The following is a 19,015-nucleotide window of genomic DNA, read 5'->3' on the forward strand; positions in this document are numbered from 1 at the left end:
ATTAAAAATACTAAATGGAACTTTTCAATTTCATCCCCAAAATCGCCATCAGTACAAAGGTGTAAAAATATGTAATCAAATAACACGTAAACATATTACACTGATCGCACCTAGAGGAGCTTTTAAGCCTTTTCATTACTATAATCATTACACTTACAAGAGATATCAATGCAATGAATGTGGATTAGCATTTCTTGAGTTTTTTTTTTTATTTAATAATGAGTTTAATGCTAAGGACAGTCAAAATAATAATAATAATAATAATAATAATAATAACAACAATAAATAATAATAATAATAATAATAATAATAATAATAATAATAATAATAATAATAATAATAATAATAATTTCCCTTTTCAACTCAAGTTAAATATTACATTATCAGAAGATAATAATCAAATGGAACGGAAAACACACCGCATCTGTTAAACACAAAAAATATATATTTGCAAAGAATAGAAAAAGAAGTTTTAAAATAATAGGATACTTTTACACTGTAAGCTATTTTTCAGTTTGGTTACACAACAGCATATAAAATGTCATTTTCTTTTTCTTTTTTTTTTCATCTTCGGAAATATGCATGATGTTTGTAAAATCTGGCGTACAAGCAGATAAACTCGAGTTTTTCATTGAAATAATATATCATCATCAGTCGTTGTTAGTCCACTGGAAGAGAAATCACTTAAACATGCCCTTCCACCTGTGTCTGTTCATGGTCTTTCTACCGCTAGAGAGTTATGGGGTCCTTTGACTGGCCAGACACTACTACATTGGATCCTTCTCTCTGGTTACGGTTCTTTCCCTTTTCATACACATACATCGAATAGTCTGGCCTATTCTTTACAGATTTTCCTCTGTCCTCATATACCTGACAACACTACCAACAATTCTTCGTCATCCAAGGGGTTACTGCACTGTAATTGTTCAGTGGCCACTTTCCTCTTGGTAAGGGTAGCAGAGACTCTTTGGCTATGGTAAGCTGCTCTTCTAGGAGAAGGACACTCCAAAATAAAACCATTGTTCTCTAGTCTTGGATAGTGCCATAGCCTCTGTACCATGGTTTTCCACTGTCTTGGGTTAGAGTTCTTTTGCTTGAGGGTACACTCGGGCACACTATTCTTTTTATTTTATCTTCCTCTTGTTTTGTTTAAAGTTTTATATAGTTTATAGAGGAAATATTTATTTAAATGCTGTTACTGTTCTTAATATTTTATTTTTCCTTGTATCCTTTCCTCACTGGACTATTTTCCCTGTTGGGACCCCTGGGGTTATAGCATCTTGCTTTACCAACTAGGGTTGTAGCTTAGCAAATAATAATAATAATAATAATAATAATAATAATAATACCCGCAAATTTTCTCAGTTCGTCAATGCATCGCCTTCTCTTCCTTCCATTACTTCGTTTGCTATTACTAGGAACCCATTCTATTATACTTCTTGACCATCTACTAAGTCATTCCCATATCCATTAGTTTTTCTTGCAGGTTGTTAAAATATCCTCTACTTTAATTTACTCTAAATTTAAGAAATTTTACAACATGAAATACACCACTTGGGCCGTTATTTCAACCATTCAAGTGGATGGGTATATTTTGAAATAATTACTATTATATGACAACCTACTGTATACTCTTTGGAAAAAAAATTCATTGTGCTAAAAGAAATTCAGAAAAGCTCATAATTCTACAATGAAAAGTAAGTGGCTTAAAATTATTTTCCCACCTCCTCATCTACAGTCTTCGAAAAATGTACCATGATAGAAATAAAACTGAACAGAATAAAGTGTTTACATATATAGATTATTTCATAAATATCTTGTATGTTGAATGCAGTTTTCCTCCAAAGTTCACAATCATTGTTTACTGTCTTCAAAATATCAAAATGGAGATAAAAACAGGGACTTGATAAACCTATTTTTATTCCGGAGGACATTAATTGTTCACATTTCAATTCAACAATCTTTTATGGCTAATATTGGAATAATATCCTTTACCTGTGTTGTTAGCCACTGAAAAAAAAAAGCAGTTCCTAGATTTTCTCTTTTCCAAAAAAAGAGAACGTAAAATCCTAGAGAGATTTCTCGTAAGCAAAGTTCCACATTCTGAGATAAGGTGGAAGCTGGAAATGGAGTTGGAATCCTCAGTTCATTAATTTTGACCAAAGTCTTCTGTGTACATTGATTTACAAATTATTCATAATTTTATTAAGGATATTTCACTGAAAACTTCATAAGATTTTCCATAATCATAATATCCTTTTATTTCCCCGATATTCACTGCCCTATAAGACTGGATAAAATTCGAAACAATTACAAATATACAGTCAGAAAACAGTCTGTTTACGCATAAACTGACAATGAATTTGTTGGTTGTCAAGTCGATCCATATTTCCAATAATTTCTACTATTGTCCTGTTCTCCGCCAAATCTATCACATGGTATATTTCTCCAGATCTCGTTAAATAATCTTAAAGTATTTGTACCCTTTCCGAATATAATGGACCTTCAAATCGTCTTGTATTTTTCAAAATTCAATTTTGTTTTCCATTTTCTTGATGCCGATGTGTTTTGTCCAATATGCTTCGGGAAACATTACCAACAAGGTCTATATCCATTTCCAAAATGGTCTCAACTATCACGTATATTGAAGTGGCTTCATCATCCACGCATTCAAGAAGAAACTGCAGGTGTTGTTTGGATTTTGGTCTCGTGTGAAAGATTCTGCAGAGAGAGCAAAAAAACTCGGAGAGGAGCCTGGTGTCCATTTAAGACATTGGAATGTAAAAATACCACACATATATATATATATATATATACATATATATATATATATATATATAATATATATATATATATATACCTTTTTGAGTGGGAATATCTTAACGTGGTGACTTGATATGCGAATTGCCATGATCAGAAATGCTGTACTAGCCAGGGCTACCCATACTAGGTCGGTGTGTTGTGAGCGAGCACACAAAAATCTACCATCATCACTATTCCGCACTGACCAGCGTGGTGATAAAAATTTGCCAATCCCCAGGTATGTATAGACATGTCTGAGGTCTTTGTCCTGCTGTGGACTATAAACGATTGCATTTTTTGTTGTTCTATGTGTGTATGAATATGTATATGTATATATATATATATAATATATATATATATATATACTGTGCTAGCTGGTATGGCTTAGCAAACAATGTTTGCCAACGGTTATATAAGCGGATGAGCAACCTGGTGAAGTAACGTGAACTTTGGATGTGGAGTAAATGCCCCTCTAAATCTCGAAGTCTCTGGCAGCAGGGTGACGGATTGGGTTTAAGGCGACTGACAAGCTGTCTCTCCGTCTTATACCCTCGATGTCTGGCGGATGATCTTACTGGAATTAGTATGGACCGGCAGGGGTCACTTGCCCTAGTTAGATAGGCCCTGTGCATCTGGCTATCCTTTGATGTATCTAACCCATGAATCCTCTATGGATTTTGTCAGTCTATGGAAAGCGAAAATGACAGAATTCCCACCAGTCTCGGGCGTAGTGGGATGCTAAGAATCTCCCGGTTTATAAATACTAAAGAAAAATTGAAAATTAGTAATTTTAATGTTAAAATCATGAATCAGATTGAGAAGTTACTGCAAGTGGAGAATGAATTTATGCAGTATAATTTGGATATCTTGGTCCTAAGTGAAACGCGTTAAGGAAATCTTAGATCAAGGCAATACATATTTCTCTTCAGGAAGAAGTAATGGAATTGGAAGAGAAGGGGTAAGAATGATGATGACACCGAGAGCAGAAAAGACATTGAGTTAAAAGCTGTAAATAGCAGATTGTTACTTGCAAAGTTTAAATCAAAGCAGTGCAATATGAGCATTATAGTGCATTATGCACCAACAAATGATGCCCCTGAAGAAATATAAGATGAATACTATGAAGAACTGCAGAGTGTAATAAATGAGATCCAAGAGAGAGATAGGAAATATGTGACTGGTGACTTCAATGCTAAAGTTGGAAAGATTAATCAAGGTATAGAGAATGTAATGGGTGTTGAGAGACTTGGCAAAGTTGCAAATGAAAATGGAAGCCATTTTACAATTTTTCTTCAGCAAAAAATCTTGTTATTAGAGGTACTCTTTTCAAGCACAAGGGCATCCATAAATATATATGGACTTCACCATGTGGCAATTACAAAAATCACAGTAGATCACATAGCCATTAATAAAGAGAGAAGTAGGACTGAGAAATGTGAGAAGTTATAGAGGTGCAGGTATTGGTAGTGATCACCAGCTCCTCATGGCCACACTGAAATTAAAACTGAGAGTACCCAACAAAAATGTAGATAGAATACCTAGGTTTGATACAACTAAGATTCTGGATGATGAGCACAGAGAAATTTGCAGTTTTACAGACTTTAAGAGAAGAGGAGCAGACAATTAATGAAGAATGGTGTGATATTAAGAACATAAACAGTCAATTGGTAGGGAAGTTTTGGGCCATGTAGTTACAAGGAGCAAGCCATGGATATTAAATGATATGTGGGAAACTATATAAATAAGGCAGACACAGAAATTGACTGTAGAAAGTTTTGGATGAAGTAATGAAAATTACAAAGTAAAGCATACTAAGTATTCAAGTGTTGATAGTGAAGTCAGAAGAGAAGCCAGGAATGACTGGAGAGAATATTGAGACAGGAAAGCAGATGAGGCTGACAAGCTATGAATTCAGGGAGTGGCTATGGTGTGAGAATTGCTCATAGAATTATCAATGAAATCTCCACGGGGGCAAAGAAGAAGCACATACCCATCCGAAAGAGAGATGGATCTATTATAACAACCGAAGATTAAAATCAACGTTTTGGTACACTTTGGTGAGGTTATGAATAGGAAATATGAAGGGAGCAATTTGATTGATATACTTAAAGCTGAAGAAGACCTTCATGTGCCCATGAATGAATTCAGTGTGTTTGAAGTCAGAGCTATTCTTAAAAAACCAAAGAGATGGAAAGCCCCTGGATATGGTGGAATAACTCCTGATATGATATTGCCCAAAAATGAAGTGACTCACAGAATACTTGGCGAAGTTGCAAATGAAAATGGAAGCCATTTTACAAGTTTTTCTTTATCAAAAAATCTTGTTATTAGAGGTACTCTTTTCAAGCACAAGGGCATCCACAAATCGTCACCCTCATAAACTAACTGCCTAAGTCATTTTCTCCACTTGTTGGGAAATATAAACAACCTTCTCATTTCCTAATTCTTTATATCATTGTGTTGGGCTTCAATTCACAAATTCTAATTCACAAATTCTTCTGTTAAGAATTTGTGAATTGAAGCTCAAGACAATGATATAAAGAATTAGGAAATGAGGTTTTTTTTTTATTTCCCAACAAGTGGAGAAAATTACTTAGGCAGTTAGTTTATGATGGTGACGAAATATACATGGACTTCACCATGTGGCAATTACAAAACTCACAGTAGATCACATAGCCATTAATAAAGAGAGAAGTAGGACTAAGAAATGTGAGAAGTTATATATCTAGAACGGATGTTGTCAACAAATCAAAAGGGAATTTCATTATAGTTCCCGCTGACATCCTACTTCGATTTCCTTCATTCGTCTGCCTTTGTTTCATTAACTGTTCGTCATTTATCTTTCGTTTTTCGTTGCCAGTCTAGAGAGAGAGAGAGAGAGAGAGAGAGAGAGAGAGAGAGAGAGAGAGAGAGAGAGAGAGAGAGAGAGGTTTCAGATATTTTTCTTTATTACTTTTCAATATTCGTGATGATTTCAGCAGGAGCTTCGGCTATCGTTAACACTGATAAAATTGTGCAAATCATCTATAAGACCTGATCTCAATTATATTTCTGTCCCTTTAAAATATAAGCTAAATATTTGATAACTTTTCTCAAGATATAAACCATATTATATTAATTAAGAGGTTTTACGAATCGTCATGAAAAGAAAATTCAAAATCAAAACACAGAACATATGTCCAATATCTACTCCTTTCTACAACGAAAAAGCTTCAAATATTTTTCATTCAAAACTACTAGAAGTAAATTCCATTCTAGTTTAAAGGTTTTAAGATTTAGGGTGAAGCAAATAGCTGCCAGAAATGTGTATTTTGATGGCATCAATGCAGGAAAACAGACAGGAAACTTAAAGCAAATCTAACGAACCAGTCCTTGAACCATGTATTGCTACACTTACAGAATTCCTCATCGCAAACACATGAAAAGGATGTCTAATTGATGTCTTGTTGTTGTGGTGTTGGAGTTGGTGAGGGTGAGGAGGACTGGGGGTTAACAACGAGGAGAATAGTCTAGAAACCAAACTGAACATTCGCAAGAAAAATGTTTAGAAAATGTTTAGAAAGTTAGAAGTTCCGTGAGATGGCTAAAAGAAAGACGAAGGTGGAAGATACTGAGGCTATCGATGCGGTAGACAAGATTTACTAATCCAAAGATGAAGGTACTTATATCCATGTAAGCAAGACGTAAACTAATGTAAATTACTATTAAATCAATTAATGAATGCTTTATATAACGTCCAATATATGCAGCTAGTCGTTTAGAAATGGAATTAGATATACGAACTCAACTGTTCTAGACAAGTTAGAAAAGACAAGATTACCAACAATTTTGATAAAAGCAAGAAGTCCAAATACATTTAAAATGCAAGGATCTTTGATTTAACCTGAAAAAAAGTATTCGAAGATTTTGAGAAAAAACTATACGATTTCTAATAGATTCACCTCTGGAATTCAAGAAAATGTTTAAAGCCCCATTAAGCATAAAAGCACATATTATATGAAGGTATTGTATAATTGCGTGTACGTCGATTAAAATCTCAGTAATTTTAGCGACTGAAAGGCGGCCTAGTTATAGTGGTCATATAAAATAAGGGGAAAAATACAAACTTTTGAACAAGATTTTGGCTTATGGTGTTTTTTATTTTAGAAGCAAAAAAGGCCTATTTAGGCTATGCTCGCTTACTTTTAGAAGCTCCTGGCCGTGTTTTAAAAGTTTAGTCGTTGACTAAAAAGTTAATCTATACCGTTTTCAGTTGCATGGCTCTTACACGTAGCCGAGAGAGAGAGAGAGAGAGAGAGAGAGAGAGAGAGAGAGAGAGAGAGAGAGAGAGAGAGAGAGAGAGAGAATCAATTCAACAGGTTACCCATATGCTTATTCAAACTCTAAGTATGACCATCAACATCAACAAGAATTGCTTATTAATGACTTTAACATTGACATTTCTATGAACATATACCAATTTAGTTCGTTTTTTATCATGATTGGGAAAACGTAAAAGTACTTCTGCGCCATTAACTTTCATTCGGAAATCCCAAAATAACAATTCTTGGGGGAATATCATATCTTGATATCATATAAATATGAAAAATAAAATTACCCAGTAGGCTCCTATTGATTTTTTATATTTCTTTTAACAACATGTAGGTCAACATGTAATTCACAGAAAGAGACTGTGCACAATTCTCCCCAACGTTTCCCACTCCTTCAAAAACTTCAAGAACGTAACTTCTGTCCGTCACAACTTCTCGTTGATCCAAATAGTTCGAAGGCCAAAGGAAACAAGGCTCACCTTTCTGACTGAAGAAAGACTTGAAGAGTGACAATATATATATATATATATATATATATATATATATATATATATATATATATATATATATATATATATTTGTGTATAAATATTTATGTAAATACAGTATATATATACATTTTTGGGCTCAAGCCATGTCGTCCTGATGGAAGTTCCTATAGGGTAGCTTCCTAGGGTATATTACAACTACGGCGATATTCCCAGAGAATTTACCTTAAGGTACCAGAATTCTAACTCCTGGAGCGAATATCCCTCCTGAAAGGGATATCGCGACATATCAGAGGACGTATTCTTGACACGCCACATGGCAATCTGCATCCCGAACAGAGATTTCGTCTCGCAGGAGGCAATTGGCAAGAAACGAATTCGGGAAAGAAAAAGGGGGAGCCGCTCCCAAGGCTCCCTATCTCTCGTTTCGTAAGCGTGCTTTCGCCAATCCTGGCGCCATCTGTATTCCTTTTTGCGTAGCTTAACAACTCGGTGTTTTTTCCTGTGTTTCTCGCAAATCTTGGATTTATTCTGCTTTTCATGGCTTCTCCGTCTTCGTCGGCCTCTGATAAGTTGAGTACCATGTCTTTTATGTATAAATGTAGGCTCTTGGTAAATTTTTGAGTGATTAATAGGTTTAATCTTTGTTACAAGAGCCGAAGCCTACCGGAGGCGTCATGGACGCTGTCGCTCGCTAGGTATAAGTTTAGTTAGTCAGAGCGACATTCCCGGTTGTTTTGCTTTAATAAATTTTAGCTTTTTAGCATTACATAGGATTTCCTTTTTGTGCTTAGTATTATTTTGGCGAAGTATTCGCCATTCTGGCCTACGCTAGGCCATGTAGCCTAGTCGTTTGGTCCTAGTACTTCATGCATGATTTTGGTTTTTCCGAGTGTACTAAAATTTTATTGAAGCTTTAGGCTATGTTTTATACATTTAAGATTGTGTGGAATATTTCCAAGATAGTATACGAGTGAGTTTCGGTGATTAAGGTAATCGATTCTCTTGGTGCCTAGGCTAAGTTGCTTATGGAGCCTTAGTATACTTTCTCATACTCCCCGGTTGCTTTCTTTTCTTCGGAGAAGGTATGCAATCCCTTTCCCTCTGTTTAAGCCTTGGGCTTATCCCTAAGTGGGTTTTTCCGAATTAATTTTCGATAAAACTATACTGGGGTGTTACTGTACCTTCCTGTTCCAGTAAGTCTGGTTCAAAGAGGGACAGAACAGCAGAGTTTTTTAGTCTGAGTCTGTGTTTGTCTGGCTTGGGGTAGAGTCTCCCTCGCTGGCCTGACACAGACAAAGGTGGCTTAGCCTCCTTAGGTCACTACCGAAGGTTTCTGTGGATATGATTCCTTCTTCTGTGATCTACCAGACTAGTCCTTGTTGCTGTTCTCGGGGGAGGATAAGTTTTTTTCCCTGGGAGTAGCAACACCTTCCTTGCTTTGGTGCTCTGGGAGCTGGCAAGTATTGCTGGCCTCCCCCCTTGGATCTCCATTAGGCTGAGATAAGTTTCTTGGCTGCGGGGGATCCGTCACTAAAGCAAGGTTGGTAGGACCCTCTTTTGTCCCTTCCCCCTCTATTTCCGTAATGGCCTAGCCATTACAGTACTGTACGTCGTTCTACATCTGGACCTAGATTAGGTTAGGATGTGAAATTGACTCAGCCCCTTGCCGGCCGGCAGAGCTGCCGGCCGGCAAGGGTCTTATATTTACTGTACGTCGTTCTACATCTGGACCTAGATTAGGTTAGGATGTGGAATTAACTCAGCCCCTTGCCGGCCGGCAGAGCTGCCGGCCGGCAAGGGTCTTATATTTTGAGTGCTGCCCGGACCTCCCTTGGTCCCTCATCCATGCCTGCCTGTAGAGCCAGACGGCATTGGTCAGGAAACCTGAATTAGATTCTCCCCTTCCTTATATGCACTCTTTCGGATTGCCGGGCTTGGAGGTAGTGTACACTCTTATCCCGGCATCCATCCTATTTGTCTGGTGTAGTCCTCTGGTTCTTTTGCTGCCGGCCGGCATCGGTCCTGTACCTTTGCCGGCCGGCTAATGTCAGCCCTTGTCTGCCGGTCACCAAGAGTGTGGCCGGCAGCTGGGTACTACCTTGTGTAGTTGCCGGCCGGCAGCCGTTGCCGGCCGGCAGCCGTTGCCGGCCGGCATTGGCTGTTGCCGGCCGGCATTGGCTGTTGCCGGCCGGCACATGCATTTGAACCAGAGTTCTGCCGCCTTATAGCTGTTAAGTAGTATACTTTAAAGCTAGTTATGGTGTGTGCCGGCCAGCACGTTACCTCCTATACTGTACCAGAATTCTTCAGTATAACATATACTGTAAGAAGAAAACTATAGTATGGGTTTTGGTACAGCACTGTGTGTTCTAACACTTTTGTGTTTTCTTGCACAAGTCCTTTGCTGTTGCCCTACAGATAGGAAAGTGAGTTCTTTCCTGTCTATTTTCCAGGATTTTAAAATCATTGCTTAGGTGTGAGCTCCACCTGTTTCCTCTGGAAACTTTGCATTGGTTACTCTAGAAGAGATTAACCATTTGATTTTATTATCTGGAAGGCTGCAACAATGGGTTGTGAGGGAAACACAAGTGTGTGTCTTTCCTTTATGAATTGTTATGCTATACTATGCATACCCAGTGATACATAGTTCACTTGATACTCATGGAAATTTCTTCTCTTTACAGAAGGACCCTCCGAAGTGCGGAAGTGTTTTCTGCAACGTCCGCAGCAAGAACCTCTGCGGACATGAGTTTTGTAGGAGACACGCAGCATGCGGTGTCTCCAAGGATGATCTCCAGTATTGGGACCCTCAGGTATGTACTGTGTGCACTAACCTGATTACTGAGGCCTTTGATTCCCCTAGGACGGCGGAATCAAGGGATATAGCAAGGGAGAAGCTTCGTACCTGGGTAAGGGGCTTCCAAAAGAACACCTCTGGCCCTTATCTTCCAAGTGAGATGATGAGGGCGTATTTTTTCCCTAAGGCATCAGCTGATGCAGCGATTCCCCAGCCTCAAGAGGAGATCCCCCAAGTTCAGATCCAGGTGGATGCTGAAGTCTCGGTCGCTATGCAAGACATCCAGTTAGATGACAGGATGTCTGTCGTGGACGAGCGTCTGAAGGAAGACCCCCTGGCAGAAGCCCAGGGTGAAGTTCAAGCCCCAGACGTTGTAGAGGAAGAGGTCGACGAGGTGTCGGCTACTCCGGTTCAGATCCCGGAGCCTATTCCCTCAACATCGGCCGGTCTCCCAGTAGAGCTGGGACAGGCCCTCTCCTCCATTGTTGGAATGATCCAACAGATGCAGAAGGAGAATCAGGAGAAGGCGGCTGCAATGGAACTGCGGATGCAGAGCCTTGCAGAATCACATGGGCCCCAGAAGAGGTTAAATGTGAAAGACCTTCCCTTGTGCTCAGATGCTAAACCATGTGTCTGGCTGAGGAAGGAACCAGCTTCAAAGGAGGAGACAGAGCCGAAGGAGGTCATAGTGATGGACCATACTAAGGCTCAAGCTCTGCTTTCATCCTCGTTGAAAGAGAGGGGCTTCTCTAACTCAAAGGCAGCTGCATTGAGCAAGAAGCTCCCTTCCTTTGTGTCCTCTCCTGCTAGAGCCTTCCCCTTTTTACAGAAAGGGTTTGCGGCTGTACTAAAAGCAGTCGAGGCCGACAAGCCTTGCCCCTCCCTGGAGGAGTGTAAACCCTTGTCGCTGGCCCTACCTATGGACCACAAAGACTGGAAGGACGTCCATCTTACGTTCTCAGTTGGGAAGTTGGAGGCTGATATCGCCGGACGTCAGTTCGGCGAGGACCTCCCTAAGCTGTCTGACTTTCTCTTGCAGAGAGAGTTCGAGACAAAAGAAAGACTGGCTGCCTCAATGTCTCTTCAGACTACTCTTGAGACGATGGCAAGTGACCCCAAGGTCCATGAAATGTTCATGGTGGTGGCCAAGACTCATCTGGCCACAGTGACGAAGGACCTTTATGGCTTCGTCAAGGCGAGGAGAGCTTGTAGGGAGTTCGTGTTCACCTCGGCTACGGTGAGGCACGAGCCAAGGAAACTAATCTCCTCCAACATTTGGGGCAAAGACCTTTTCCCTACCGATTTGGTCAAAGAAGTAGTTGATAAGGCCGCCTTGGAGAATAGAAACCTTCTCCAGAAGTGGGGCCTGGCTATCAAAAGAAAGTCTTCCCCGGATGAGGGTCCTCAACCAAAGAGGAAGACTATGAGGACTAGGCTACCGTCTCGGCCAGCCAAGCCTGTTAGACAGCAACTGCAATTGCCATTGCCTCCAGTGCCCCAGATCGTGGCACAAACCCCGACCACTTTTCAGTGGGTACCCCAGGCCGTGTCGACACAGTCCACGGCATTCACCCCATCGTTCGAAGGGCAGTCTACTTTCTTTTGAGCAAAGCCTAGAGGGGCAGCCAGAGGCTCGTCTGGGCGCCCCTCAAGGGGAAGGGGATTCAGGGGTGGTCGTGGTCAGGGAGGCGAGACCTCGGGACGGCAGTCCAAGTGGGATGATACCGGTAGGAGGAAGACCTCTGAAATTTCGGGATCGGTGGACCTTCGATCCCTGGGCCCACAGCCTACTCAAGAATGGACTGGGCTGGAGCTGGTACAGCACTCCACCCCCGGGCCTTCGGGTTTTCCAACACTCCACCCCCGTTCTGGAGGAGTACGTTCAAGAACTGTTGGAGAAAAATGTGATCCGAAAGGTGAAGTCCATCAAATTCCAAGGGAGGCTGTTTTGTGTTCCCAAGAAAGACTCGGAAAAGCTCAGAGTCATTCTGGACTTGTCGCCACTCAACAAGTTCATAGTGTATTGCAAATTCAAGATGCTAACACTGCAACGCATAAGGACCTTACTGCCCAAGAGGGCATATTCCGTCTCTATAGACTTGTCAGACGCCTATTGGCACATTCCAATCAACCGTCGACTCTCCCCCTACCTAGGGTTCAGGCTACAACGAAGACTATACGCCTTCAGAGCCATGCCATTCGGGCTAATCATAGCCCCAAGGATTTTGACGAAGCTTGCGAGCGTAGCTCTCAAACAATTACGCCTAAAGGGAATTCAGGTAGTAGCCTACCTGGACGACTGGTTGGTGGGGGCAGCATCCGAGACAGAATGCTTGCAAGTTTCCAGTCAAGTGATCCAGTTCCTAGAGTACCTAGGTTTCAAGATCAACAGAAAAAAGTCTCGACTTTCTCCATCTCAAAAGTTCCAGTGGCTGGGAATCCACTGGGACCTTTTGTCACACCGTTTCTCCATCCCGGCGAAGAAAAGGAAGGAGATAGCGGGTTCTGTCAAGAGACTTCTAGATTCCGAAAGGATATCAAGACGCGAACAGGAGAGGGTACTGAGCTCTCTCCAGTTTGCTTCGGTGACAGACCCAGTGCTAAGAGCACAGCTAAAGGATGCAACCGGAGTTTGGAGAAGTTATGCATCAAACGTGCGAAGAGATCTGAGAAGACCAGTTCCGCTTCGGCTACGTACTCTTCTCAGGCCTTGGTCCCAAGCCAGACATCTAAAGAAGTCGGTTCTTCTTCAGCCACCTCCCCCGTCGGTGACGATTCACTCAGACGCCTCGAAGGAGGGATGGGGAGGTCACTCTCATCGGAAAAAAGTCCAGGGGACTTGGTCCAAGCTATTCAAGACCTTTCACATAAACTTTCTAGAAGCTATGGCAGTGCTCCTTACCTTAAAGAAAGTTTCCCCGCGTCACTCGATCCACATAAGGTTGGTGATGGACAGCGAGGTAGTTGTGAGATGCTTGAATCAACAAGGATCGAGGTCACCACCTCTCAACCTGGTGATGTTGGCCATCTTCCGATTGGCGGAAAAGAAGAAGTGGTACCTGTCGGCAGTTCACCTTCAAGGAGTCCGCAATGTGACAGTGGACGCTCTATCCAGGTTCACACCGATAGAGTTGGAATGGTCCTTAGACGCAGGATCATTCTCCTTCATTCTGAATCAAGTCCCAGAACTGCAGATAGACCTCTTTGCGACGAAAGACAACAAGAAGTTGCCCCTGTACGTGTCCCCGTACGAGGACCCCTTAGCGGAAGCAGTGGACGTGATGTCCCTCAACTGGAACAGAGGGTCCAGGATTTATCTGTTCCCTCCTCACAACCTTCTGTTGAGGGTCCTCAACAAACTGAGATCCTTCAAGGGGGTAGCGGCAATAGTAGCCCACAAGTGGCCGAACAGCGTGTGGTTCCCCCTGGTATTGGAACTACAGCTGAAGTTTGTACCACTACCAGATCCAGTTCTGACCCAGCGAGTCCAGAAGTCGACTGTCTGCGCTTCATTACAGAAAACCCGGACCCTGCAGCTCATGATTTTCTCTCCCTAGCGGTGAGAAAGCGTTTCGGGATTTCGAAAGCCAGCATAGACTTCCTAGAGGAATATAAGTGCAAATCTACTAGAAGGCAATATGAGTCATCTTGGAGAAAATGGGTGGCCTTTGTCAAGGCGAAGAATCCGCAGGAGATCTCGACAGACTTCTGCTTATCTTTCTTCATCCACCTCCATGGTCAAGGATTGGCAGCTAACACGATTTCAGCGTGTAAGTCTGCTTTGACAAGACCCATTCTATATGCCTTCCAGGTCGACCTAGGTAACGAGTTCTTTAATAAAGTTCCGAAAGCCTGCGCTAGGCTCAGACCTTCAGCACCTCCAAAGGCCATTTCATGGTCTTTAGACAAAGTTCTTCATTTTGCTTCTCTGTTGAGCAATGAAGAGTGTGTGTTAAAGGATTTGACACAAAAAGTTATTTTCCTATTTGCACTCGCGTCCGGGGCCAGGGTTAGTGAGATTGTAGCCCTCTCGAGAGAGGCAGGTCGTGTTCAGTTCCTGGATGGGGGAGAACTGAACCTGTTTCCGGATCCTACGTTTCTCGCCAAGAATGAGTTACCCACCAACAGGTGGGGTCCCTGGAGAATCTGCCCTCTGAAAGAAGATGCATCTCTATGTCCAGTAGAATGCCTAAAGGTCTATCTTCATAGAACTTCAGACTTCAAGGGTGGTCAACTATTCAGGGGAGAAACATCAGGCTCAAATTTATCTCTGAATCAACTCAGAGCGAAAATCACATATTTTATTCGCAGAGCGGATCCTGACAGTACACCCGCAGGTCACTATCCGAGGAAAGTTGCCTCATCCTTAAATTTCTTTAATTGTATGGATTTTGAACATCTCCGTTCATACACTGGCTGGAAGTCTTCCAGAGTGTTCTTTCGCCACTATGCGAAGCAAGTAGAGGAACTGAAGAGATCTGTGGTAGCAGTGGGTCGCGTCGTTAACCCTACTGTTTAACTCTGCGAGGAACAGTGGTTTTAATTGGGACGATTAATTCCAGGGTGAGTGTGTAGTTACATACCGTACTACAAACTAAGTGAGGGCACTGAGTTGCCCATGTAGACTGTTCCATTTCCAAAGGTGAACCTAGCATAAGTGCAGACATGTGTTCCGAGCGTTTCTAACGCTAATGTCATTGATTTGTAATACAGACTTTTATGACTTTGATACCTCGGTATCTTAAAAGTGGCATTTATTGTTTTTTTCTTTCAGATAAACAAGTTCTGTTTACTATCATACTTATGCTTAAAGTTTTGGGTTATCCTCTTCTTATATATATATATAATTGTGGTTAACCTGTCTGTTTATTGTCTGTCAATGAACTTGTTCTTGAGAACCTTGCGTCTCCTTCACCTGTGTCAATTTATTGGTATAATTGAGCATTCATTCTATGTACCTTATCTAGGATAATTCTAATAGAATTGTTCCTTTATGCAAGCTATGTTGCATTGGTTTATGCTTTCCCTTAACGGGAGGACCCCGTCCCATAAGGGGACGATGGCGGTTTTACTAGTTTCCTCCTATGCGGATATAAACCTTTGTCCAATACAAGTATTGTGCGGAGAACTGGTCGATATTTCATATTGACACAGTGGTTCTTTACAAACTATGCTTTACTTAATATAGGGCGAGACTACTATATTAGCTTGCCTGGTATTCATACATAGGTATATGTACTCTTCGAGACTTTTCCAGAGTCTAGTAGGACTCTTCCCTGTAGGGGGCAGGAAGCTCTAACATGGTTTATAGTTAGTTGAAAAGATGTATAACGGTAACATCTTAGGTCTCTAGGTCTAGTCGACCAGGAAAAATTACCTCCGGGGAGTACGGCACGTTCTGAGAATCCACAGATACAGTAATGCTCTGGTATACTTCCATCAGGACGACATGGCTTGAGCCCAAAAAAAGGATTTTGAGCGAAGCGAAAAATCTATTTTTGGGTGAGATGGCCATGTCGTCCTGATGGACCCGCCCTTGCCTTTCTAAGAAAGGGCTGTAGGACCCCTCCCTACATACAGTATCTGTAGCACCTCGTGTACGCTACAAGGAATACAGATGGCGCCAGGATTGGCGCCAGGCACGCTTACGAAACGAGAGATAGGGAGCCTTGGGAGCGGCTCCCCCTTTTTCTTTCCCGAATTCGTTTCTTGCCAATTGCCTCCTGCGAGACGAAATCTCTGTTCGGGATGCAGATTGCCATGTGGCGTGTCAAGAATACGTCCTCTGATATGTCGCGATATCCCTTTCAGGAGGGATATTCGCTCCAGGAGTTAGAATTCTGGTACCTTAAGGTAAATTCTCTGGGAATATCGCCGTAGTTGTAATATACCCTAGGAAGCTACCCTATAGGAACTTCCATCAGGACGACATGGCCATCTCACCCAAAAATAGATTTTTCGCTTCGCTCAAAATCCGTTATATATATATATACATATATATAAAGTATATATATACATATATATACACACACGTATATATATATATATATATATATATATATATATATATATTTACATAAATATATATACATAAATATACATACATACATATATATATATATATATACATATATATATATATATATATATATATATATATATATATATATATATATATATATATACATATGTAAGAACTTTTCAACACCTCCACAATATAAAAAACAAAACATATTCTATATTATGGCAAACAGGATGACCAGCGATACTCGAGTTAAAATAAATGCATAGACCTGAATAACATTAATTCGTTGGATGAAATGGCCCTAAAAATCCGTGCCAGCTTATTTGATATAATTATCAGCAAGTCGTGAAATCATTTGACAGAAGCAAATACAATTTCTAATTAAATCGCTTTCGACTAATGGAGTTTAAACTTTATAACCTCCAGGGAAGAGCGTCATTCTGATGATGTCATTTGATTAACATTTTACAGCTGGAAAAAATGGCTTAACTTTCTGGTATTGAAATATGAATAAAATTAACACCTAAAATATTTTTTTTTTCACAAAGAATATATTTCATCTAATCGTCACCAACGACTGGTGAAATTGTGTACTTTCTCAAATATATTTTCAGTGATAAATTGGTAATAAATGACATCAAACTTGACCATTTCTTAAAACTTCTTTCTGGATTTCTTTGGATAAAACAAATTGATAATAAATGTAATATGTGTACACTCATAATCAAATTCTATCTACTAACTATATACTATAGTCCATTGAAATTAGTATCAAACCTCAAACTCATTGTAATAAAAGGTTTTTATTTATTATTGAAACATCTTATTTTTCCTTGTTTCCTTTCCTCACTGGGCTATTTTCCCTGTTGGGGCCCCAAGGCTTATAGCATTCTGCTTTTCCAACTAGGGTTGTAGCTTAGCAAAAACAATAATAATAATAATAATAATAATAATAATAATAATAATAATAATAATAATAATAATAATGCGGAATATTGTTTATTGATATGTCCTCTATCACATAAGAAAAATTTTACCATGATCAACTTTAGGGAAAGTGGTTAAAGCCAGCCATATTTAAAAATGGCCATCCAATTTTTCCTATTCCATTAATACTGGTTTTGTGACTAGCCTATAAAATTTCAACATGAAACTAAAAGACACAGAGGAGAAATGTGACAAAAACTCATTAATAAAAATTAAAGAACGTGATGTAAAACTAAAAGAGAAAGACAAGACAAGCGACGAAGAGCCATCAATGACAATGGAAGAACGTGATGTAAAACTAGAAGAGAAACAAGAGAAAAGCAACGAAGAACCAACAATGACAACTGCAAAATGTGAAGTAAAACTAGAAGAGAAGAGAAAAGCAACGAAGAGCAATCAATGGCAATGGCAGAACGTGAGGTAAACCTAGAAGAGACAGAAGAGAAAAGCTACGAAAAGACATCAATGACATTAGCAGAACGTGATGTTAAACTAGAAGAGACAAAAGAGAAAAGCGACGAAGAGCCATTAATGACAATGGCAGAACGGGGTGTAAAACTATAAGAGTAAAAAGAGAAAAGTAAAGAACCATCAATGACAACTGTAGAACCCAATGTAAAACTAGAACAGAAAAGCAACGAAGAGCCATCAATGAAAATGTAAGAATGTGATGCAAAAACTAGAAGAGAGAAGAGAAAAGCGACGAGATGAAGAGCCATCCATGAGAATTGCAAAACGTGATGTAAAACTAGAAGAGAAGAGAAAAGCACCGAAGAGCCATCAATGACAATGGCAGAATGTGATGCAAAACTAGAAGACTGGAAAGAAAAGCAATGAAGAGCCATCAATGACAATGGTAGAAGGTGATGTAAACACTAGAAGAAACAGAAGAGAAATTGACGAAGAACCATCTATGATAATGGCAGGACGAAATGGAAAACTATAAGAGAAAAAAGAGAAAAGCAAAGAAGAACCATCAATGACAGTTGTAGAACATCAAGTAGAACTAGAAGAGAAGAGAAAAGCAACGAAGTGCCATCAATGACACTGGCAGAATGTGATGCAAAGCTAGAAGAGACAGAAAAGAAAAACGACTAAGAGCCATCAATGACAATGGCCAAACATGATGTAAAACTAAAAGAGAAAGAGAAAAGCAACGAAGAACCATCAATGGCAATGGAAAAACATGATGTAAAAATAAATAAGAAAGAAGAGAAAAGCAAAAAGAACCATCAATGACAATGTCAGAATGTGATGCAAAACTACAAGAGATAGAAGAGAAAAGCGACGAAAAACAATCAATGACAATGTCAGAATGGGATGCAAAATTAGAAGAGACAACAGAAAAGCAACGAAGAGCCACTAATGACAATTGCCGAACGTGATGCAAAACTTAGGTGGGATAATCTGGATTAAAAACTTCGAAAAAGAGCAGTTTTTGAGGAAAGATCGTCTTTTGATAAAGATATATAAGGCTTTGTCTTAGGGGAAATATCTGTACTCTGGTGGGATAATCTGGATTAAAAACTTCTAAGATTAGCAGTTTTCAAGGAAGGATTGTCCTTTGATAAAGATGTAAAATTCTTTGTCTAAGAGCAAATAT

The 19,015-nt window shown here is 40.0% G+C and overlaps 1 protein-coding gene across 1 annotated transcript; it reads left to right on the forward strand.

Moving 5' to 3' along the window:
• The first annotated feature begins 17,572 nt into the window (after nucleotides 1-17,572).
• LOC137626187 (uncharacterized) lies at nucleotides 17,573-18,510 on the forward strand. The gene is made up of 2 exons (XM_068357263.1): nucleotides 17,573-17,832; nucleotides 18,339-18,510. Exons 1-2 carry the CDS (start codon nucleotides 17,573-17,575, stop codon nucleotides 18,508-18,510), a joined length of 432 nt encoding a protein of 143 aa, XP_068213364.1.
• Nucleotides 18,511-19,015: the final 505 nt, after the last annotated feature.

The sequence above is a fragment of the Palaemon carinicauda genome, chromosome 33 (assembly GCF_036898095.1).
Source record: "Palaemon carinicauda isolate YSFRI2023 chromosome 33, ASM3689809v2, whole genome shotgun sequence".
NCBI classification, from domain to species: Eukaryota; Metazoa; Arthropoda; class Malacostraca; order Decapoda; family Palaemonidae; genus Palaemon; species Palaemon carinicauda.